The 26,317-nt window shown below is 39.7% G+C and overlaps 1 protein-coding gene across 1 annotated transcript in view; it reads left to right on the forward strand.

Moving 5' to 3' along the window:
* Positions 1 to 26,317, forward strand: part of CSMD1 (CUB and Sushi multiple domains 1) — a 946,348-nt gene that overhangs the window by 512,056 nt on the left and 407,975 nt on the right. The window contains exons 9-10 of the mRNA XM_069973446.1: positions 12,837 to 12,961; positions 20,449 to 20,570. Of these exons, the coding sequence (XP_069829547.1) occupies positions 12,837 to 12,961; positions 20,449 to 20,570 (247 nt within the window). The remainder of the gene's footprint in view (positions 1 to 12,836; positions 12,962 to 20,448; positions 20,571 to 26,317) is intronic.

Here is a 26,317-nt window from a genome sequence, read left to right on the forward strand (position 1 = left end):
CTGAAGCATCCACTCGCCCTATCATTGGCTCCATTGGCTCCTGGAAATTGCTTTGTAGAGCGACAATGGAAAACTGGAGGAGATTTCTCCCCTGCAACCTAGCTAGATTTTAGTTGTATTAATATCAGCATTTACAGGGTTAAAGGGGTTACCAAGTGCTACAAAAACATGGCCACATTCTCTCAGAGACAACACGACTCTTGTCTCCAGTTCAGGTGCGGTTTGCAATTAAGCTCCATTCACTTAAATTGAACTAAGCAGCAAAACCCCGCCCAAGCTAGAGACAAGAGTTGGGCTGTCTCTGGAAGAAAGTGGTCATGTTTTTGTAGCGCTGGATAACCCCTTTGACTGTCATGATTAAAGCAGAGTTGCTAAATCTGCTTATTTTTACTTTTACTGTGAAACTAACAAGGCCAGTGTCAGGAACCGGACAGCAGGACAAGACAAGACAATGAGCCCTGACGCTGAACCCCGCCCACTGTCCCTACCTGCTTGGCGCAATCTGCCCTAAGATGGCGGCGGGCAACTTGGCGGCGGTCCCTGTACTGGCTTGGTGGGACACAAAGACAAGACAGACGGACAAAACACAATAAAGAATGGTCGACAGTCCGGGTCATAACAATCGGGCAGCGCAGTACAAAAACACAATCCAACAAGCAAGGTCAATAAACAGGCAATATGGTCAGGGGCAGGCGGCTAGCAGGGATGGTCACAAATACAGGCAAAAGGGTCAGAATAAATATAGCAAGAGTAGCAGAAACAGAACCAGGCCGAGACAAGCTCAATATCTAGAATAAGCTTTAGCCAAATACTTCTAGGGAACAAGGAGACAGTTCTAGCCCCCTATTGGACAAGGCTCCTGGTTCCAAACGGGAACACCTGCGGATCAGAACTGGCAGCAGTATAACTCCTTAATAGCCAGAGCACACAGCAGACGGGTGGGGCTGAACACAATACTAGAAATAGGCCAGTGTTCAGACAGGGTTCAGGTTACTGCAGAAGACATACAAAACACTGAATATCAGCGCCATCTCAGCTGCGCAGCACGAGCTGAGGGGCGCACAGAGTTCATCCCAGGCACATTCATGACAGCCAGCACTATTCATTTGTTCACCTTATATTATTCCCATTTGCATTGCATTGATTATGAAGTTAGAGAAAAATCAGAGCATGTCCACTTTTTGAGCTCCAGTCCAATGATAATAGTTCACAGATGTCATTGTCCCAATCTCTTATTGCAGTCGTCTTAATAAGACTCGGAAAGAAGACCATTTTTACATAGTAATAAACAGTTTATTGCCAAGTAGATTATTTTGTTCTTTTCATTCTTCCTTGAGTTGCCTAACATTTCTGCCTTATTTATATTCCTGGTAATCATTAAGATATCTTTAACCTTGGACAAGTTTTGCTAAAAGAGTACTGTACTATACTATCCCGTCTCTTGATTTAACAATACAACTGAGATATACAACTGTTATACACTGCTTACAATGCATCTCAATACATCCCTACATATTAAAGTTAAGCTAGTTAGTTTTTGAATGCTTATGATTCTCCGCTTTTATGAGGAAAGTGTGCATTGTACAGTATCTTTACCATTTTATTACTTTAACCCCTTTACATCAGCAATACGTACATGTACATACCTACTGCGCATACCCAGTGCAGTATGATTCATATACATTCCTGACACTGAAGGGGTTTCATGTGTGCGGGACCGCTGCAGTGAGAGCGGTCCTGCACACATGACTCTCCAGGGAGTCGAGGATAATGACAGGCAGCTGTTATCCCGCATAACCCCTTAATGGCGGCTTTTAAGGTACTCAGTGACAGTGATCGGGACCCACGGCTTCGGGGGTCCCAATCGCTTGTACCTACGTCCTGTCGGATCGGCCATTTATGGATAGAGCCTGCTCTCAGGCAGGCTTTATTCATAGATTTCTGATAACACTGATCTATGCTATGCTATAATATAGCAAAGCATAAATCAGTATATGCAATCTAATGATTGCATGTTTTACTGTAAAATATAAGTGTTTTTAAAAAAGTGTAATTTTCTTTAAGTATTAAAAAAAAACCTATAACCCCCCCCTCCCACGTAAAAGTTTAATATATCTCCTTGCCAATTATAAAAATAAAAAGATAAAATAAATAAACATATTATATATCGTAGCATGCAGAATTGTCCGATCTATTAAAATATAACATTATTATTCCCGCACGATGAACGTCATAAAAAAAAAAAAAACACCAGGATTGCTGATTTTTTTTTAAATGATATATGACAAAAAAAAATTGATAAAAAGCGATCAAAATAAAAAAATAATAAATAAAAGCGCTATGGCTCTCAGAAGGCGAGGAGTAACATTGTATTAGTTTGACCTGGACATCCGTTCATTAATGGGCTCGGTCTTGAAGGGGTTAAGAATGTTTCAGCTGAGTTTTGCATAACGTTAGTGAATATAAAGTAATGTTATATATTTATAGTGACACATATTATCAAAATTATAGATAGAAGTAGCTTGTTAATCTTTTTAAATAAGCACATAGACCAAGTGGAGTGAATGTAATCTCTGTAAGAGACTATGTACTTTAGGCATATTTAATACATATAGGAGGACATTTATTATCTGGATAATATACTTTTGTGCCTTCTTTGAGAGGTGGGGGCGTAATGGGTGGCGTGGCCACATCCAGAGGGGGCACAGCCTCTGTGTGCTGTGCATTTAAGATTTTTTTTAGCAGAACAAATTTCAGTGAAACCTACAGCAGCTTTGAGCTGATGTTGGTTTCACTTTGTGCACATTGCGCCTCTAAATAAATCCTAGAACCCTCTGGGACATTTTTAAGCCCGGCTCAAAAAATTCATATTTATATGTGTGCCCCATAGAGTGCAAGGCATAGTGCTAGTCAGAACAGACTTGTTAGTTGTTTTACTCTGAAATATATTTGCTTTTAAATGTTTTATTTGTGTTACCTTTTTAATAAAATAGTAGAAAAGACATCACAACCCAGGGGAATGTCCCCTGGAATGGTTGACACCCAAAAACACAGGGGCGCCTTCTTGTGCAGTATGATTGGTGTCACAATAAAACCAAGGGGTGTATGGTGGAATACACTCACCTGTGCTAATAATTGGGCACAACTTTATAGTGAGTTTATCAATGGGTTCACTGCGGCTATTCTAAGGACACCACCCATTCAGGGACCTGGACCAGCAATTCCCTTTATGGATCAGCGCAGGTGATATAGGACCATACAACTTCACTCTGCATGGTTGACAAAGTTTTGGCAATATATTTAGATGGACCACTTAAACAAGCGTACCTTGACAAGTATATGCTTTAAACATAGATCTTTTGCAGATTATATATATATGCAGTGGTACCTTGGTTTAAGAGTAACTTGGTTCAAGAGCGTTTTGGTTTAAGAGCTCACAGTTTTTCAAAATTGTTACTTGGTTTAAGAGCTCCCTTTACTGGGTGGGAGCGAGAGTGGAGGAGGGGTATGGCCTGCATAGCGGGGTCTACAGCCCTGTACTCTGACCCAGGAAGTCTCCCTCACTTTCCAAATCATAGCAGATCCCCTACAGGCTGGGGCTTGCATCAGGGGACAGGACTGTGGGGGTAATCTCTGCATAGCTGTAACCCCTCTCTTCCCGGACAGAGAGTGCTGCTATACTGTGCCCACATCTGCCCTGCTCATTCCTTCCTGCTCCCTGCAGTCTCTGTCAGCCCTGTTGTTTCCCATCTTCTCCATTACTGTACAGTAACTTATAATATGACATAGTCAGCTGTTTCTGAATGTTTGTTTCATTTGTTTAACATGCTATTCAGAATAATAAATCATTATTTTTGGGGTGTGGAACTAATTGTCTGCATTTCTATGAATTCTTATGGGAAAATTTGCTTTGGTTTAAGAGTGGATTTGGATTACAAGCACAGTTCCGGAACGAATTATGTTCGTAATCCAAGGCACCACTGTATATATATATATATATATATATATATATATATATGTATATATATATATATATATATATATATATATATATATATACACACTATTGCATTGATTAGTATTGTCAAGTACAATTGTACAATTTCGATATAAATAAAGCAAATATTTTCCCAAAGCAAACTATCTTCTTTTATTAACTATAAAGAAAAAAGAAAGACTGGAAACTTTGCAGCAATGTCCTAATATCCTTTTTAAATAAAACACGTTGGACTGACTCTTTTTTATGATACTAGAGGTGAACTAGTGTTAAATGCTGATGTTCTTTTAAGCTGAATAAAATCAATTCCTTTTTCTTTTTTTTTTTTTACAATTTGTAGGGGAATGTGATGGACATTTTCAGAAATTGGTTAGACAGAATTTAGGAAAATTACATGAACTTTCTGCCCCTTTCAGGTCTAAATGCAATATCACTAGTTTGAACACATTGATTTACATGACCTGCTAAAAGACTAGCACATGCTGGATTACAGATAGTAAAGTTAGAAACAGATGATTCGGTTTGCATTTCTTATTCTGTGGCAATTTCATTTGTATTACCTCATTCATTTTCTCCACCAAAGCTGACTGCTTATAGCAAAAGTGAGTAATACTCCCAAAGTTGACCTGTTTTATACCGATAGAGTATATGAGATATATCTTTGCTAAGTCTTTTGTGCTTTATTACAGAGACATATTCTGCCTTGTTAGAAAAGAACTAATGGTAGTGTGTGTGTGTGTGTGGGGGGGGGGGGGGGGGTCAGCTCCGTCACAGGTATCACAGACACAGCAGAGTTAAAAATAAATAGGTTTTATTTCACCAAGTCCAAGCAGTAACAAAACAGCTTTTCTTAAGCAGGTGCAAATAACATAAGGATAGCTTTGCTTCAGGCACAAAGGGTTAAATGAAAACAGGATTTTCTCACCAGAACAGTCTTTTTTGACTACAGCAGATTCTCCAGCTTCTCTGCCTGGAACCAGAACAGCAGAACTTTCAAACAAGCTCCAGCCTTGGAGTTACACACCACAGCTCACCTAATCTCCTGACTGTTATAGTTCCAGGGAAAACCCGGGATGGATACGTGGGAGCAGTCATCCCACCCAGCGGATTACACATTCCACAGAAAAAAAGTGACATGTCAATTATTTGGACGGTATGTGGAATCCACCCGTGCATAGAATAGTGTCTATGGCACGGGCGGAGATGCACGCCACCACGTGCGGGTACGAGCGACGGAAAACGCCGCGGGTTATAAGCGGAATTCCGTAGTGTGCAGACATCCTTAAAAAGAGACGGAGAGAAGGTAAGTGGCAGCCCCCCAACACACACACACACACAGAAGCAGTAAGCAGTGTTTAGCTCAACCACCACTAGCTGGGCTGAGCTCACTGCAACAGGACCAGCAAGTAATAGGTTAATTAACCCTTTACCTGCTGGTCTGGACACAGGGCTGACAGTGAAGATGTCAGGGAGTGCTGCCTGGACAGAAGGCACAGGGCAGCTTAATGTGATCACAGCAGGGACACTGAAAAGGTGAGAGGATGTGTGTTTATTGTGATCTAATGCTGCTCAGCCGTCATGCTGTCACCCAGTGACCCCCTCCACCCACCTAACACTATACAGGTCCCCCCTCTCCCCCCAAGCCTATGGCAACACTATAGAGACACCCCTCCCCCACCCAGCAGTGTCCTGAGCTCAGTACAGGACCCCAGCAGAACCTCAGATGCCACCAACCTCAGCATGTGTGTGTATATATATATATATATATAAATATATATATATATATATATATATATATATATATATATATACACACACACACACACACATATATACACACACACTGTATATCCCCTCTCCCCAGCATTTCACAAATGCCACCTTCCCTCCTCCCAGCACTGTATATACCCTCTTCCTATATATACCTTCTCCAACATTGCAGAATCCCCCCTAGTCCCAGCAGTGTATATATCCCCTCCCCGGCCCTGTATATACCTTCTCTACAGTGCAGATACCCCCCTATCTTCCCCCAGCATTTCACATAGCCCCTGCTGCTTATCACTGATCTCTTGCTGTATACTGTATATAGTGTGTTACAGTATACAGTGCTAATGGTGGTGGTCCCAGTGTGGCATTAATATATATTTTATTTATATATTAGTATTAATCATTTACTAGCGGTATGATGGAATTAGTCACTTTGGGGTGAAAAGGCCATTTCCAAGATCAGAGTTTGCCAGATCTGAGTTTGCCAGAAACTTGTACAGTGACATGTGCATGTTTGTATGAATAGTGCAGCTGAGTTTATTTTATTATATTGGTGATACTAATTATATGTTGGTTACATAGGTGCGCTCAAGGAGACACTTGACATTCTCCGCTCTTCTACATCTGAACAAGACAGATGCTAGACAGAGTGCTTTGTAGTCTGTAGAATATGTAGCCCTCTATACAACACCATATACTAGTCCTGCCCATACTAGGCAGCTGTGAGGGCAGATGACATCACTTCCTGTACACGCCCACAAAGTTTAGAAGAACTGCAGATTAGGTGAGCAGAGGTATGAGGAGAATTGCCGCCAAAAAAAAAACAAACAAAAAAAAAACACTTGATGACGGCTACGCTTTAACTGATATGTACTAAGCTGCATGTGCTTAGTGTCCAAAACACCTGTATGTAGGACCTACTGCAAACAAATGGAGGAGGGCGGGAGGGGGGTGAAATAAGTAATTTTGATTACTATTATTATTATTATTATTATTAGTATTATTATTATTAGTATTATTTATTTATTTATTTTGTTTTGTTCCATACTTAACAACAAAACTTCCCTTACTTGAAATCCAGGTCCATTCTCTTTAAGGGTGCCTTCACACCTACCGACTCGCAGCGTTAATAACGCTGCGAGTCAGCTAGGTCCTGGCAGATCACTGTCAGTACAAACACGCAGCGGTCTGAACGACCGCTGCGTGTATGTAAATCTGCCGGCCGCTTAACCCCTTCTGATGCCGGCCGCAGTGATCTGCCAGGACCTAGCCGACTCGCAGCGTTATTAATGCTGCGAGTCGGTAGGTGTGAAGGCACCCTAAGGCAGATATTTAGTCCTGTGCTGGTTCAAATAAAGAGACCAAATGCAAGGAATCCCGCCAGTACACAGTGTCACGGCTCAATGTGTCCATCAATCAAATGGCCGACCATGTACAAATCCTATTTGATCGTTCTCCACAAGTTCAGGAAGTAGTAGGAGTAGTCAAAGCGTACCTGTTGTGATTTTTCTTTTTTAAGGCTGCGTTCACACTACGTATATTTCAGTCAGTATTGCAACCAAAACCAGGAGTGGATTAAAAACACAGAAAGGATCTGTTCATACAATGTTGAAATTAAATGGATGGCCGCCATATAACAGTAAATAACGGCCATTATTTCAATATAACAGCCGTTGTTTTAAAATACCAGCAAATATTTGCCATTAAATGGCGGCCATCCACTCAATTTCAACATTGTGTGAACAGAGCCTTTCTGTGTATTCAATCCACTCCTGGTTTTGGTTGCAATATGAGGACCACAATACTGACTGAAATATACGTAGTGTGGACCCAGCCTAAGAAATGAACAAAAGTTGTGATTGCAAGCAGTTTCCCTATATTCATGTTCCCTTTGTGACAATACTTGATCTTTTCTCTGTTCAAAAAAAGAGACAAAACCTAGGCAAGCCCCAGTCCTTTGTACGCTCACGCAAGGAAAGGCACCTGTTCATCATGCAGGTTGTATATCCACTGAGGCCAATTAACTAATTAAAATATTAACTTTTGCTAATTATATTATCAACTCTGAATGTTTACCAGAAACAATGCTCTTTGTCATGCAAGAATTTTTTCAGTATAATGTCACTGTGTGGCAACATAGGTTTTGGTGCTGTGTGACAGGAGAGCTAACCATACAATGTGAGCACCCTCAGGACTTTCTGCTACTGATTGTGGATGCGCAGCAGCTGTGCACATGTGCAGTAAAGAAAAACACCCACTGGCCATAGGTATAATGATTTAAACATAGAAAAATAAAGCATGTATATTGCCAGCTTACAACCACAACCCCTGTTGATTTCTTTAAAAAAATAAAATAAAATGTAATAGTGCCACTTTAATTAAAGGTTTTATGCTTCAAACCTCCACCATTTTTTAGCCCATTTTTCGACTTGTTCTAGTTTTATCAAAATCATACTGTAGGTGAGGTCTCTAGAACTGGACACTATGGTGGAGATTTATCAAACATGGTATAAAGTGAAACTGGCTCATCTGCCCCTAGCAACCAATCAGATTCCACCTTTTATTCCTCACAGACCCTTTGGAAAATAAAAAATGGAATCTGATTGGTTGCTAGAGGCAACTGAGCCAGTTTCACTTTACACCATGTTTGATAATTCTCCCCCTCTATGCTAGATAAGGTCTCACAAGAGCTACTAGATGTTTTTAAATCCTCTAAAAGTCATCTCATGAAGGATTCAGAAAGGTGTCAGGCATTGGAGTAGATACAGGAGTCAGGGTAGATAATCGAATAGCATAGGAGACAGGTTGCTGAGCCAATTCAGTTTGTCAGGACTGAGGAGTCGGTGAAAGTGATGGTGTATCCAAGAGACTCTAATTCCTCATACGTGAGGGAAGGTCAGGAAAATATTGTGCAGCTGGTTCTGTCAGGGCTGTCTTCATAAAAAAAAAAAAAAAAAAAAAAGGATTGAGGTAGGGGCAGGTCACTGCTGTGTCTCTGGAGTGGATAGCCTTGCAGAGGCTTTTTCTAAGTCTTCAAAAGCTAAAAGTTATGGAGCACTGCTCTGCCTAGTAGCATATTTGGACTACTCTGTAGCTATAAAAAAAACTTGAAAAGTTTTAACATGTTTGTTTTCTTTTTCCCCGGGTACAACTGCCATTTTAATGCTGCGGGTATGAACAACCTATAGGAGGGTAAGAGGCTAGTTTGTGCCAGCCTGTGCTGCTAAAAAAGCAGGAAGAAGCTTTAGTTCCATGCAACCCTTCCCATAAGCCACTGGACACTCACCCCCGCCCACCCCCACCTCATGCACCACCGGACCTCCTCCTCTCCCCCAGAAACATCACATTTTTATATGAGGCATTGAGCACTTGATGAATCTTCACTCCCAAACCTCAGAAAATTTGAATGCTGCAAGAAGGAATTCTGAACAGACATTGCAGATATGACAAGCCCCAGTTCAGGTGGTCCTTGGGTGGGATTGGCTGATCAGTATTACTCCTACTCACACACACATAATTCAGGTCTGGCCCAAAGGCCCCAATGCATTGTACTTGACATGTGTTAGCACATGCATACTTCAAACTTAACCCTTAGATGACCCAGGGTGTATAGTTACGCCATGGAAGTCTGTCCCCAGACGACCTAGGGCATAACTGTACGCCCTGGGTGTTTCTCCGGCTATGAAGCGTGCTCCGACGCGGAGCGCGCTTCATAGCAGGTGGGGGCTGGCTGCAATCAGCAGCTGGGACCTCACCGGTAATGACACGCTGCAGCGTAAAACGGACTGCCGGAGGTCTCTTACCTGCCTCCGTGTGGTCCGATCGGCGATCTGCTGCACTAAGCCTGCACAGGCAGGCTCAATGAGCAGATCACCGATAACACTGATCAATGCTATGCCTATGGCATAGCAATGATCAGTGTAAAAATCCAAGTACTGGATGTAAAAGTCCCCCAAAGGGACTTCAAATGTGTAAAAAAGAAAAATTTAAAAACTCTAATACACAACCCCACAACCCCTCCCCAAATAAAAGTTGAAATCAGACCCCTTTCCCATTATATAAATAAAACATATAAAAATAAATAAACAAATAAACATATAATATACCGTAGCGTGCGTAATTGTCTGATCTATTAAAATATAACAAGTGTCATTGCGAACGGTAAACGGCGTACACGAAAAGAGGGAAAAAAGTGCTCGGATTACCGATTTTATCTTACATTATATATAAACAAAATTTATAAAAAGTGATCAAAACGTCCGATCTTCACACATATGGTATTAATAAAAACTAGAGATCATGGCGGAAAAAATGACACCACATACAGCCCCGTAGGTGAAAAAATAAAACCGTTATAAGCGTCACAATAGGCCCATTTTATTTATAATTAATTGCCAAAAAAAAGGATTTCATTTAAAAAATACATATATAACATTAGAGAATCTGTGTAACCTGCATATGGTTGTGTTCGAACTGACCTATAGAAAGAGAAGTCCGGCGAAAATTATTTATTAAATTATTGTATTGCCCCTCAAAAGTTATACAAATCACCAATATACACTTGTTAGGGGAAATGCTTATAAAGTGCTTTTTTCCCTGCACTTACTACTGCATCAAGGCTTCGCTTCCTGGATAACATGGTGATGTCACTTCCTGGATAAAATGGTGAGGTCACTTCCTGGATAAAATGGTGATGTCACTTCCTGGATAACATGGTGATGTCACTTCCTGGATAAAATGGTGATGTCACTTCCTGGATAACATGGTGATGTCACGACCCGATTCCCAGATCTGTGTGGGCTGTGGCTGCTGGAGAGGATGATGGCAGAGGGATTCCCAATGTCCCTCCAGTGCCCTGTGTCCCTCAGTGTCCTCCTGCCATCATCCTCTACAGCAGCCACAGCCTGCACAGCTCTGGGAGTCGCGCTGTGACATCACCATTTTATTCAGGAAGTGACATCACCACGTTATCCAGGAAGTGAAGCCTTGATGCAGTAGTAAGTGCAGGGGAAAAGCACTTTATAAGCATTTCCCGTAATAAGTGTATATTGGTGATTTGTATAACTTTTGGGGGGCAATACAATACTTTAAAAAATGTTCTCCTTTAAATAACAACAAAAATTGTGGACAATTTACTGTCTATAAATTAAAAGATGGTTGGCAACCCGGTCTTAGGCCTGTAGCCATTTAAAGGTTCAATAAGCCGCTAAAGCTGTAATGAAATGAGATTGTGAGCCTTAAACAAAGTAAAGACAGAGAACAATACAAACATGTCAGTCTCTATCATGAATACCACTTCATCATGCCTTGAGCTTCTTGCATGTTTTGCGTCAAAGCTTTAAAAGATAAAAAGCTTAATTACCTGAGTGTAATTCATACAGAATTCTAGATTTTTGTAAAGAATATAATCATGAAAGATGGAATTTTCTTTCCAAGACATGTCTGCAAACAACATACTATATTCCTTATGTACTCATATAAGGCATATACCAGTATATGCTTTAGGTAAACAGCTTTTTGAATGCAGAAAGATCCTTTTTTTTGCCTAATAAAACCTATTAAAAAGTTTCTAAAAGCAAATGTATCATCAAGATTTTTACATCAATACACTGGAGCCAGCGTGGGGATGCGTGGGGATGACAGTGCCACAGTACTTTTTTGAACCACAGTCTGGTTCCCACACATGGCACCGATCTATTCCCGGGCACCTTAAAAAAAAGGACCGCTTCATCAGCATTCCCACGCTGGGGCCAGTCTGTTGATGTACTGTAAAAATCTTAAAGCGATGTAGTTGATGGTACATTCGCTTTAAAATCCCTTGTACTATTGGTTTCTAAAGAAATAAATAAATGACAGTTACACTAAGGACCCGATTACACAGGACGATTATCGTGTGAAAAATCGTTATATTGTTCAAATTTAAACGAAAATCGTTCTGTGTTATTGCAGGTAACAACTGAAAAAATGTTTGTGTGTCCTTTATCATTTATTTAGATCTGAACCTAAAATCATCGTTAATCGTTCGCTGTAATTCCACATTCGTTCGTCAAGTTCTGTATTTGTTCACTAATGTTTCAGTGTAATTGCACATTGTCCGTTGTTTTGCTGGGATCAGATGGAGTAAACGATCGTAGTAACGATCGCAATCCCGATCATAGTAAGGATCTTAACTAACTACTATCGTTCTATGCAATTTGGTGAACGATTTCAGGTTAACGATAAACAATCTCGTTGGCGATCTTTTATCGTTAGTCGTTTATCGTTAAAAATCATTTCGTCTAATAGGACCCTTTAGAAAAAGATCACATCATTTGAAAAGGTGCGACATGGAGAGAAAGGAGCTGCTGCACATCACACCTATGGCTGATACTAATGCTGCTAGGCTATGTTTAAAAACCAATGCCAGGATGTTGGTATATAATTTAATCAAACCAAACTGCCCCATGTACCACGTGCCGGTCTCCTGGTTCACATGGGTCCTTACGCTAACTCCACATTTTGTCGGTCAGCGATCGCCAACCCCGCAAAGGGTGCACATGCAACCCCAATGTCACAGGACCAAACCCAAAATGACCCCCCCCCCAAAAAAAAAAAAAAAAACCCAGCCAGCATCACCGGCGGAGAAGGCTGTCCCCAAACACCACAAGTATAAATATGGTATTGCACTTACCATCACTGCTGCAGACAGAATGGGAAAGATAGGAGGTACTGACATGTGAGCACAGGTGTATCCTGCTAATTTGGGTCATGTGGGTCTTATGAAGGGGAGTGCCAACTGCTCATTGGAAAAAGTTCCCATGAACTTGATGGTATGGTACGCCTATGGTTACTGGTGTTAACTCTACTATGTTCTGATGGCCTCCAGAGGTCAGATTTCTGCTTAGCAATTTACTTAGATGGTGTTAACATTTGCTATCACATTCGTGGACTATGTTTTCCCCTCTACTCACAATGATGAATTGCATCTAGTGTTATTTGTTGGTTTCTGCTTTCCTTTGCAAACATAAGAATATTCCATATCATTGTTTCTCTTACATTATATTATTTTTTTCTTCTTTCTGGCTATTTCTAGAGTGGGTGCCAATGTCCAATTTTCCTGTGATGATAATTATGTGTTACAAGGCTCGAAGAGTATAACTTGTCAGAGAGTGACTGACACACTCGCCGCTTGGAGTGATCACAGACCAATCTGTCGAGGTAAGCGAGCGGGAAAGCAGGTTCACATTTAAATACTTTAAATTATAGTGTGCACATTACCAAAAAGAATGAAACAGAAAATCTTGAAATTCATACTACTACTGTATAAGCTTTATGACTTGAATATAGTTATCCAGTGTGTCTTAAGAATGCATTTTCTGTTTGGTTGGGGAAAAAAAATATGACATTGAAACCATAGAAAAGCAAAAATTGCACAGGAATTTGTGAGTGCCAGTGTCACATAATACAGCCATGGCTTGAATCAAGTCTTTCATACATTCACTTCAAATAGAATCATTTAGAAATCACCAGTTCCCTGACAAGAATTTCAATACCAGAGTTCATGGTGTGATAAAATGCTCCACTATATCTGTTTTTCCCCTCAACATTGGCGCTTGCTGCATAATATTGTACAAGAGCGGATAAAAAAAAAAAGTCTGTGTTAACCCTGTTAAAATGTTAGGCTTCCTGCTCTTGATGTTTTAAACCCCCATTACTACAAAATGATTCCCACAAGGCTTGCAATAGCATCACTATGCTTGCCGAAGGAAGGAAAAGGTGAGCGTCTTCCAATTGGAATTCACCTGTTCCTATGGTAACAAGAAGTGTGACAAGAGTTAAGACTAAGGTAAAGAGTAGAAAATGATCTTTACTCACATAGCATGAGGGAGTTTTCTGTTCGGCATGTGTTATAATGCAACAAGTAAACTATTTGTAGAATAAGCAGGTTTTTAGGTTAAAGGAATCTCTCAGTATGTTTATTCCACCTTAAATGAATAAACTAGTGACAGAAATGCTGATCAGATCAGTGTATGTTTCTATCATTTTGTTCAGCCGTTCTTCTAATATGCAGGAGAATAGAATACGTAGTGTGAACGCAGCCTCATAGTATAAAAGTTTATGATGCAACTGTATCCTATGTGTTAAGGCATTGTCTCATCCTGTAGAAGTGGGAAAAATTCCTTTCCTTTGAATAAAATGAGGCTGGGTTCGCACTGTGTTTTTGCAATCTGTTTCCCCTCCCCCCCCCCCCCCATCAGTTTTATAAAAAAAAAAAAAAACGCATGAAAAACAGATGCATTTGTTCATATCCGTTTTGATCAATTTTTCCATTGACTTCAATTAACCCCTTCAGGACTGGACTGATTTTGGCCTTCAGGACCAGAGCCCATTTTTTTTAAATCCATGCAGATTTGGACGTGCTGGCACGTCCATGTGCGGGAAGGGGCCTGGAGTAAAACTGACTTGTTATATATGTTTCTCAAGTCGTTATGATTAAAACGATATATAACATGTGTAACTTTTCTTTTATCTGATGGCCTGTAAAAAATTCAAACCATTGTTCACAAATATATGTTCCTTAAAATCGCTCCATTCCCAGGCTTATAGCGCGTTTATCCTTTGGTGTATGGTGCTGTGTGAGGTGTCATTTTTTGCGCCATGATTTTTACTTTCTATCGGTACCTTAATTGCACATATGCAACTTTTTGATCGCTTTTTATTACATTTTTTTCTGGATTTGATGCAACCAAAAATGTGTAATTTTGCACTTTGGGATTTTTTTGCGCTAACGCCGTTTACCGTGCGAGATCAGGAATGTGATTAATTAATAGTTTGGGTGATTACGCACGCGGCGATAGCAAACATGTTTATTTATTTATTTACTTTTATTTATAACCTGGGAAAAGGGCGGTGATTCAGACTTTTATTAGGGGAGGGGGCTTTTATTGACAACAACACTTTATTTATTTTTTTTACACATATGCTAGAAGCCCCCCTGGGGTTAGGGTTATTCCTCCTGGGGTTAGGGTTATTCCCCCTGGGGTTAGGGTTAAACCCCTGGGGGACTTCTAGTATATACACTTTGATCTCTCATTGAGATCTTTGCTGTATAGTTATACAGCAAAGATCATTGAGATCGGCACTCGTTTGCTTTCGGCTGCTGCAGCCAAAAACAAACGAGTGCCGAGTCGGGGTCAGCGCCATCTTGGAGCGGACCCCGGCAGGTAATAGATACGGAGATCGCTCCTCCGGGACAACGTCACGGGGGAGCGATCTCCGCCACTAGACACCAGGGAAGCGCTGGATCCGGTAATAGGATGCAGCTGTCAACTTTGACAGCTGCATCTGATTACCTTATTAGCGGGCATGACGATCGGATCATGCCCGCTAATAGCCGCGGTCCCGGGCTACACGCGGCACCCGGGATCGCGGTGGTTAAGAGCGGGGTCGCCGCGCGGCCCTGTTCTGAAGCCCCTTGCCGACAATAGGGCGTAAATATACGCCCTTTGTCGTTAAGGGGTTAAGCTCTTGCTCAACACCAGACACACCCGCTTTAAAAAGGGGCTCCGACCGCACTTTACATTGTAGGCTATGGTCAATTGGAATGCGAGCACACCCGAATGCACCAGCATCCCCATTAAAAATAAATTAAGTTCATCTTGCCGGTACTGCAGGGATGAACTTCACTGACACTGTGAACCCGGCCTGAAACTGCCAAAATAACACACTAACATATCCTTGCTTGGACCAACACTGGCCCCATTCATTTGGCCTGAGAGTATTCAGCTTGTGAGAAGATTTGTTCATTTTATGTGACTATTAGGCTATGTCCATGTCCGTGTTCACCGCATTTTAATTGACCTCAATGGAATGCATTTAAGTGAATGGAATGAGGGCCGCCCAATGCACGCGGTGTATAAAATGACGGATGTTGATGGTGCGGACATCACCATAAAGATCATGACCCTTATTTGCAGACGTCTTTTGAGAACACCGGATGTTATTTTTAGTTCATCACACACCATTTTTCTTTTTTGACCGTCCATTCACCGTCTTTACCATTAAATTTAATAGGCTTTTCAATAAACGATACACCCATAGGGCAATCAGTCCACCTGAAATATAACAATGTACCAACAGCCGTAGTTGTAATGATGGGAGCGCAAAACGCGAAATAACTGACACCATTTTGAACTCAAAATTACGGACATCATTTCAAAAAAATAATAAACAAATAGGAAAAACGTTATGTGAACAAAGCCTATAAAGATCTTTTTATAAAGGTATTTTACTCCATTGAAACTTTCAAAAAGCAATGCTTCAGTTTCCTATTCCTGCTGGTAATGGTATGGATAGAAAAGCATCTGTTTCTATCTGTGGTAGAAGTAACTTCTTACTAATTAATTTTAAAAATACCTTATACTCAGTCTGCCACATATCAATAAAACCTGATCCAGCTTCGGCTGTCTATTTTCTTAATATAAGGTCAATTCCTAAACAGAATTCCTTACAGAATTGTCATTAGTTATATCAATGTGAGGATAACTTTGGCAAGACAATGGAAACTTCTATTAAAGGAAATAATTGGATCAATATTACACACATTCTCCCTGGATGTACACATCCAGCAATTACAGTTTATTGCTATTTTTTTTTTTTTTTTTTAGGCTTACTTTTCTAGTCTGTTGTGCTCTGTATAAAATGTCATGATTTACTTTTCAACTTAAACTTTTGTTCTGGTTATTATCCCAAAGGCTTCATATTTAGCAAAACTTAAAGGGGAACTATCAGCAAGTTAAATGAATCTAACCTCCTATTGTGCAGGAGATGAAGAGGATGAATGTATGTTTCTTACCTTTATCCTTGGCACTGTTCTGGTACGGTTAGTAGTTTGCTCTACGGTCTGTAGACGGTTAGTAGCATTGAAGCACTGTTAGGAGCAGTGCCTTCCTCCATAGCGCTGATCTGCCCCTAATGATTAACAATGGAGTAGGTCAACTGGGGGATGGATCATCAATATGGGGACAGGGAAGTGCTTCTAACGGTGCCCCACTGCTCATAACAGTCTTGTTGGACCATGGAGCAAATGACCAACTGCACCAGAATGGCACCAAGTATGAAAATAAGAGAAGTTCCTTCATCCCATTCCTTCATCTTCTGTACTCATGTCACTGTCTGATCGGGACCTCCGCAGTCTCTTACCTTCCGAGTCAGCTCAGCTATTGCAATGATCGCAGATCCCCACGTGGTTTGTGCTGAAAATAATAGAAAGAGGCAGAATTATTAATAGAAACCAATTACAAATATTTGGTATATAGTAAGACCAGCTTATTAAATGTATGTCAAAATAAGTTTGAAAACCCCTTTAAAATAGCCAACTTTATGTCATTCCCTCTCCATCTTCCATATTACTTACCTAAAATTTTTAGGCTAGGTTCTAACTGCATTTTTGCTGTTCGTTTAGTGTAAAAGAAAAAAAAATGGATGGTAAAATGGATGCTTCTGTGTGAAATATTGCAGAATCCGTGTTTGCTTTATTTATTTATTTTTTTTAAAAGGATCTTTTTTTCTGAAAGATCACAAAAACATGGCTAAATGCGTTTTTCTGTATGTTTAAATTAAATGTACTGAAATGGAAACGGTTGTGAAAATGCAGTGTGAACCTAACCTTATAAGATGTACACGTTACAGCTGAAATGCTGTATATTTCTCATTGCCGTTCTGAATTCATCTGCTTTCTTCGGCTGCAAATTTTTTCATAGTTCTATACTTAATAAAAAAAAAAGTCTTTGAGGGTCCATTAACATGTATAGGATCTGCAGCAGATTTAATGTTGCAGATTTAAAGCTGCAGATATCAATTTAACCCTTTCACGGCCTGGGGTCAATGATTCCCCAATGCCCAGGTCATTTTAGGACATCAGCTTATGGGATCATAATGATCCCATAAGCTGATGTCCCGGTGTCTGCTGTCCCCTGCTGCAGGGGAGAGAGGGGAGTTGCAGAGCTCACGGACGTACACCCCGCGTGTGCAGCCTTCACTCCTGACCCCGGCGGCTTCTGTAGCCAGGAAACCGAAAGCCCGAGGCAGAGCCCGGATGGACAGCGAACAGAAAATTCTCCCTCTGTACAGGGAGAATTCCCTGTCTGGAGCCCTATAGATGCTGCTGTCGGGCAGTATCTATAGGGTTAACTCTCAGCACCGTAGCGCGGCTCCAGTGCTGAGAGTTGCGGCGGGTCCCCGACTATCACTAATAGCCGGGACCCGCCCCGGATGACTCAGGCGCAGCTTCTGTGCCTATGTCATTCTGTATCGTTAATTAACGTCGCTGCAGCTTCGGGCATAGGCTGCAGCAATGTTAATTAACAGTGCGGCGGCAGGAGGGGGTTAACTAAATGATGGTATATAGCATCAAATCTGCAGCTTCAAATATGCAACATTAAAAGCAATCTTCACACAATGTAAAAATAAGTGCTGTTAGCGGGCATTGTTGCAAAACAACGGCCTTTATTAATGTTCAAGTTCTTTAATAATGACTGTTGTTTTGCAACAACTGTCATTATTTGCCCTTGTTATTACAATGTGTGAACATTAGCCACAGTCTGCTGCATATCCTGTAAGTATGAATTGACCCTTAACCCCTTAACGATGCATGACAGGTATACCCGTCATGCGGCCGTTAAGGGGGATCAGAGAGGGCTCCCGGCGTGAGCCCTCTCTGCAGCCCGCAGTTGCTATATGCAGCCAGGGACTGCAAGTCTAATTAACTATTCAAATGCAGCTGTCAAAGCTGACAGCTGCATTTGAATAGTATCTGTACCCCCTCTCCCTGGTGTCTAGTGGGGGTCTCCCCCTGCTATGAGATCACGCAGGGGAGATCCCTTCTAACGAGCCGGCCGGGGCTTAGCGTCGGAATGCCGCTGATCCCGGCTCGGCAGTCTATGTAGATGGTCTGCTGCAGACCATTATAATAGAACACCGATCTGAAGGATCGGTACTCTATTATATACACAGTATTGATCTCAATGGGAGATCAGTGCTGTGTATATAGAAGTCCCCCAGGGGGATCAGTGCTGTGTATATAGAAGTCCCCCTGGGAGCTTCATATTGCTGTACGTAAAAAAAGAATAAAGTGTTTTTTTTAATAAATAACTCCCTCCCCTAATAAAAGTCCAAATCACCCCCCTTTTTCCATTTTATAAATATAAATAAACAAACATGTTTGGTATCTCCGTGTGTGTAATCACCTGAAATATTATTTACTTAATTCATAATCCCTCGCGGTAAACGACGTAAGCGCAAAAAATTCCAAAGTGCAAAATTGCGCATTTTTGGTCGCATCAAATCCAGAAAAATTGTAATAAAAAGCGATCAAAAAGTCGCATATGCGCAATCAAGGTGCCCATAGAAGGTACAGATCATGACGCAAAAAAAATGTCTCCTCACACAGCCCCATAGACCAAAGGATAAAAGCGCTATAAGCCTGGGAATGGAGCGGTTTTAAGGAACGTTTATTTTCTGTAAAAGGTTTTAATTTTTTACAAGCCATCACATAATATAAAAGTTATACATGTTACATATTTTTTTTAATCGTACCAACTTATAACTTAGGAACATATAACATGTCATTTTTTCCATAGGACACACTGCGTAAAAGCAAAGCCCTCCCAAAGAAAAATAATAGCTATTTTTTCAATTTCACTGCACATATAATTTTTTTCTGGTTTCGCAGCATATTTTATGCAAAAATTAAGCCTGTCATTGCAAAGTACAATTAAAGACGCAAAAAATAAGGGTTCATGTGGGTCCATAGGGGTAAAAATGCAACTGCTATGGCCTTATATACACAAGGAGGAAAAAACGAAAACGCAAAAACAAAAATTAGCCCGGTATTTGAGGTTAAAACAAAACACTTCAACTCAATGCAGTTGAGTAGAAACAATTGTTTATAATAACTGTGTCATGCCTTACGATTGTATTAATTGTAGGAATTTGTTAAACATTGTTTAAAAAGTGATAAACTTAAATTGATTTTTTTTGGCTATGTTCACATCTGGTAAGAGACCGGCCGGGTCACGGAACGGCCAGTCTCAGAAAAGATCATCCGGGCTGGTAATGCAGTACCGGCCCGGATGATCTTTAGCGCTGCTGATCCGTGCGCCCACATCAGAACTCCCCACTGCACACAATAGAGCGTGCGGCCGGAGACGCTCGCTCCACAGTGTGCACTGACAGGGTTTTCTGCGCCCGCTATTCAGTGAATAGCGTCCGCAGAAAACTGACATATTAGTTTCTCGCTGCTCTGCTAGGGATCCCGGCCAGAGTGTATACCATGTGTATACACTCCGACCAGGATTCCCTCAGTCTGCAGCACTATGTAAGTACCGCAGAAATCACGGCCATGATTTCTGCAGAACTTACATAGTGTGAACATAGGGGGAGATTTATCAAACATGGTGTAAAGTGAAAATGGCTCAGTTGCCCCTAGCAACCAATCAGATTCCACCTTTCATTTTCCAAAGAGTCTGTGAAGAATTAAAAGTGGAATCTGATTGGTTGCTAGGGGCAACTGAGCCAGTTTCACTTTACACCATGTTTGATAAATCTCCCCCATAGTCTTTAAATGCATTTAACTTTGCATTGCGTTTTGGGTTATAAGATTGCTTAAAATTTAAACAAGTCTATAAATTGCCATATTTCTACAGCTCGAACATGTGGGTCAAATCTTCAAGGACCAGGAGGCATTATCACTTCACCAAACTATCCAGTTCAGTATGAAGACAATGCCCATTGTGTTTGGGTTATAACAAGTACAGATCCAGACAAGGTATGATTGTGTTTTTCCAGCTATTGGGATATATCATTTTATATAGAAATAGCTATTGCTTGCCTTTATAGTCGGATTTTAAACAGCTAATTGATCATTTATATTTTGTAAGAGGTGGGTATTAGAGATGAGCGAACCTGCCGAGGTTCGGGTTCGTATGAACCTGAACTCTCGGCAATGATTCCCGCTGTCTGCAGCCTCCGTGAAAAGGGCGGATACAGCCGGAGGACCGCCTGGAAAACTGGGATACAGCCATAGCCATAGGCTGTATGACAGTTTTCCAAGCGGTCCTCCGTCTGTATCCACCCTAGTCATAGAGGCTGCAGACAGAGGGAATCATTGCCGAGAGTTCAGATTCATTCGAACCCGAACCTCGGCAGGTTCGCTCATCTCTAGTGGGTATTAAATACCTTATTTATTTTCCAAACCAGTGTTTAAATACAATATTTTAAGCCTTGTCTTCAGACTCATTTTGGCACTATTTTCGTGAGTGTTTTTATCAAAATGAAGAGTGAGTCCAAATAAAGATAGATATATATATATATATATATATATATATATATATATATATATATATATATATATATATATATATATATATTAGATTCTATGTCTGTTCCTTTCCTGGTTTTGGCTAAGAATACAAATATGAACAAAGACTTATTCAACATTTGTAGTCTGCAACATTTTAATTCTTTACATGGAGACATGACCACACAATGGGCTAGATTTATCAAACATGGTGTAAAGTGAAACTGGCTCAGATGCCCCTAGCAACCAATCAGATTCCACCTTTCATTCTCCAGAGTCTGTGAGGAATGAAAGGTGGAATGTGATTGGTTTCTAGGGGCAACTGAGCCAGTTTCACTTTACACCAAGTATGATAAATCTCCCCAAATTTTATTCTTTGACTGTTTGATGGCTGGATTTATGCACTTTATGAACTTAATTACAACCGTTATTTTATAATAACTGCTATTACTTGGGAGCAAAATGGTGGCCGTCCAAGAAGGGGAAAAAGGGCACCAAATAGCCAAAAAAAAAAATGGGATCATGGCCTAAATGTTGCAAAACATTGACTACAACTGAGACTTGGCAGTACTGTTGTTTTATAGATAGATAGATAGATAGATAGATAGTCAATAGGTTGTATCAATAAGTAACTATTACTATTATAATTGGTCACTGGGGAAGTGTGGTTAGGTAAAAATAGGATTTTACTGTATTGTATAAAAGTTTATTTTAATTTTTTTAATGAATTAAACAATAGAACATCATAATTCACAGAATATAAAATGTTGAATAGTACATTGCCAATATCTATCACACTACAATAAACAATCTGTTAGTTCTCTACTAGTTCTCTCTTACATTTGGTTTCTCCTATTACACCATTCCATTACTGTCGGTCCAACCGGGAAAAAACTGGAGAGTCCAAAATACAGGACACTAAACAAATCTTTCCATTATATTTTTCTCTACGTAAAACTACTCATTAGATCTTGTAAGGCCTTACAAATTATATATTTTTGTTAAGAGATTTTTTTCATCAGAAAAAAAACATGAAAATAAGTCTTGAAATAGAAATGACCAAATAGAATTAATTAAAATAAATTCAGATTCTGTTGTGTAGTATCCCCAAAAAAAAAAAGGTCACTGTTATTTGCTCCACAGAATATTAATTGATGTCCTAATAAAATAGTGCTTTTAGCTTTTAAGGTCTGTTCTGCATCATTTACAATGATTTAGAAATATTATGAATAAAATAACATTCATTTCTTTTGTGATTTTTTTGTTTTCTTAACCTTTTGTTATATTCTTTTTTTTTTGCTCCATTGAGTGGCGCCCATTATGACAAATCTAACAGTTTGCGCAGGTTTTTACGGATTTATTGTTGAAGCTGCTTAATTTTTCTATGATTTTGAATTATGCTTTTAGTATTATCAATGCAATTCAATGCTTTTAATGATACCACAGTCGTTTTAGAGCTACGTCTCTCAGGTAGAATTGTTTCGTAGCATCAACTGCAGACTCTAATCCTTCATGTGAAACTAGTTTCTATTTTATATTTATTTTATGTTGCAGTCACCTATCTTACAGCCTGCCTACTGTTAGACTGATTAATTCCAAGCTGTGCATTTAAATAATATATGATAGCGCTATCCAAAGAAAAAAACTGTGAATGCAGAAGGGCAAAGAATTTTATTAAAGCGGAACTCTGAAAAAAAAATTGCTTTGAAAGTAACTGGCGTCAGAAAGTTATACAGAATTGTAAATGACTTCTATTTAAAAATCTCCAGGCTTACAGTACTTATCAGCTGCTGTATGTCCTGTAGGAAGTGATGTATTTTTTCTAGTTTGACACAGTGCTCTCTGCTGCCACCTCTGTCTATGTCTGGAACTGTGTAAAGCAGTAAAGGTTTTCTATAGGGATTTGCTACTGCTCTGGACTGTCCCCGACATGGACAGAGGTGGCAGCAGAGAGTGTGTTTGTGTGTGTGTGTGTGTGTGTGCGTGTGTGTGTGTGTGCGTATGTGTGTGCGTGTGTGTGTGTGCAGCCTTTGTATATGGAATTATGTAAACTTTTTTTTAGAGTTTACATTCTTTTTATTTACTATACTTTAATAATGTGCCGTACATCCATGTGACTGGTCGGTGGAAGATTTTAAATAGATAGTTAGGCCTGAAATAAGGTTCCCGAGAGCAAAGTCTGGAGATCTGAAATTTAACACAATGCTTAGAGAGACCTATTAAAACCAGACATATATAAAGCTCCTTGTGCAATATCTTTGTGGGAGGCAGAGTTTAGGATACAGCCCTTGAATGTCTTAAAAAGTTGAAGACAGTCACAAGAGAGATGGTGGGAGATGAGGCCGGTGCAGACCTGTGTGAGGCGGGTGCAGACCTGTGTGAATTTACATATATAACAATAACTGAATAGAATCTGTTCTACTGTATTTAAGCTTTAGTGATACCTACTGTGAATGTGACCATTAATAATTCTGTCTCAAAAAAGCTTAGACAGGTCTACTAGAAAGAAAATCTAATATTACCTGAATATAAAATTTTGAACCTGAACTTTTCCTTACAGTCCACATTTATGAATATGAATTTGGTCTTCCTTGTTTAGGCTACGTTCACACAACTTTAAAAATATTGAAAGGGCGGCTGATTTTCCTATTTGAAAAAACTTCTGTTTTTGCCGCCATTTAACTGACTGCAATGGCAATGCATTGAAGTCAATGGGAAGACGGACGTCCAATTCACACAGTGTATTGAATTGATCATTATTTTCTGACGTCTTTTTGCAAACAGCGGATGTTTTTTATTAGTTGTTCACACACAGTTTTTCTTTTGACACCGCTCTTTCTCAGCTTTTACTATTAAATTCAATGGACTTTTCAATTAATCTGCATCAAAGGGCAATTAGTAACCAAACTAGTATAATGTACCAACAGCCGTTTTTGCGCTAAGAGAGGCCAGACAGCTAAATGACGTCCGTTATTTTAGACTCAAAATAACGGACGTAATTTTAAACGGAGCTGAAAAAACGTTGTGTGAACATAGCTTATAGAGGAATTCATTATAGTTAGAGAGGAGCCAATAGCTCATCTAAAAGCAGTGAAATGCTTCGTATGATCTGAGCCTTTTTTAATTGCTGCTCTACTTCCTGCTGATCCACCCGGGGTGCTAGGGAAAAGCTAGATTCAATCCTGGGAAACTGGAAGAACCTTTTTAGGATTGGATCCAGTTTTTCCCGACATCCTGGGAGGAGTGTCAGGGAGCGGAGTGGCTTAATGAGCGGAGGCCAGTGGCTTGATGAGCGGAGCGCAGATCAAACAAAGCAATTCGCTTTATTTAGATAAGTGATTCTCTCATCTCTATTTATATTTGATAGTAAATAATAGACTTAAAAAAAAAAAAAAAATATATATATATATATATATATATATATATATATATATATATATATATATATATATATGTTATATTATATTACTACTGGAACTTTCCATAGAAGAAAATCTCAATATGTATGTAAATCTATTCAAATCATATCGAGAGACTGACAGATTCAGAAATTGAATTTTAAATATTAACAAAGACAAAAGTATGACACGCTTAGCAAAATATAAAATGGATATTTCCATCCTTTTCTACAATTAACATACAGTACTGGCATAGGAAAGCAAATGTGAATAAAGTGCTAGGTAATATAAAATGTAAGCATAGGCAGATTCAAATTTACATACATACAATAAATAATTTAGGACAGGCTCACGCTACCGGATTGCTAGCAGGCGACCCTGCTTTTTTTTTTTTTTTATCGGGCAAGAATGAGAGTTAGCACTATTGCCTTGCAATTCTGGAGTCCTTGTACTGTATGTTATGCTATTATCAAATGTATATCAAGTGCCCCCAAAAACTTTCTATAATGCTTGAGCTTTAGAGAAAAGAAAAACCCAACACTGAAAGACTGTTTACATGGAACGATCTGCGAATTTTTTGCGAACGGTCAACGACGATTTGAGAACTTGCTGAAAGATCAAAATTAACGATTTCTCGCTCGTCGCTTGATCGTTCGCTGCGTTTACACGTACGATTATCGTTCAAATTCGACCGTTATCGTGCAAATTCGAACGATAAATCATTCCGTGTAAAACCACCATTAACCTATTTAACCCCTTAACGACGCATGATGGGTATACCCGTCATGCAGCCGTTAAGGGTGATCAGAGAGGGCTCCAGGCGTGAGTCCTCTCTGCAGCCCGCGGTCCCCAGTTGCTATGTGCAGCTAGGGACCCTGGGAATTAGCCGACGTGGCCGATCGCCGCGGCCGGCTAATTAACTATTCAAATGCAGCTATCAAAGCTTACAGCTGCATTTGAATAGTGTATGTGCCCCCTCTTCCGGGTCTAGGGGTTAAGAAGTTAATGTCCACATTAGTATAGCATGTCATTGCAGAATAAATCTTTGCCCCTTAATACATCCCGTTACATCTGTAATTCTTCATATATATTAAGCATGAGGGTGGCCCCACATAAAAGTGAGAAAAGAAAAGGTTATATGTTATGGGTGTACTAGAGGTGGGCATAAAGCGTAAAACATTCTAATAATCTAAAATTATATTATATTGTATCAATCTGATGGAGCTTTGCTGCTAATACGGATAATTAATGAAATGCTGCACAGGTGTATTCAACCACATTTCTTCTAAACGGTTACATCTTTTACTGAAATAAATATTGACTGGCAGCAGATGGCACCAAAATGAATGCAGCATTTGTGCTCTTGTTCCGTTGACACCTCCCAATTGCTACCTACTGCATGTCAGAGAGAGTAACAAAGAACATGTCTAATTAAAACCAGAATCATGCTAATTATATTAGAAAGCAAACACAAACTAGAAAAAGTTATTCCTGAAAACAAATTTCTATTTCCGAGATGAGCCTGATATTCATTGACTAAGGCATTGTGCAATTATATATATGGGAAGCTTGGAAAGTGATGTTTATATGAGTAAACTGATGAATACAGATTTCATGGGCTTCATTAAACCAGGAAATCACTTTTGTAAGTTTGCATCTTATTTTCAAGACAATTAAAAAAAAATTATTGAATGAAAACCAGTTTATAAGCAAATTACATTTTGTCAAGAGAATAAAACAATTACGTGTTAAGATGATTATATTTACACATTACTCTATTTAAAGAGGTTATCTGGGTAACAAAAACAATAATCTAAA

This window comes from Dendropsophus ebraccatus, chromosome 6 (genome assembly GCF_027789765.1).
Source record: "Dendropsophus ebraccatus isolate aDenEbr1 chromosome 6, aDenEbr1.pat, whole genome shotgun sequence".
Classification (NCBI taxonomy): Eukaryota; Metazoa; Chordata; class Amphibia; order Anura; family Hylidae; genus Dendropsophus; species Dendropsophus ebraccatus.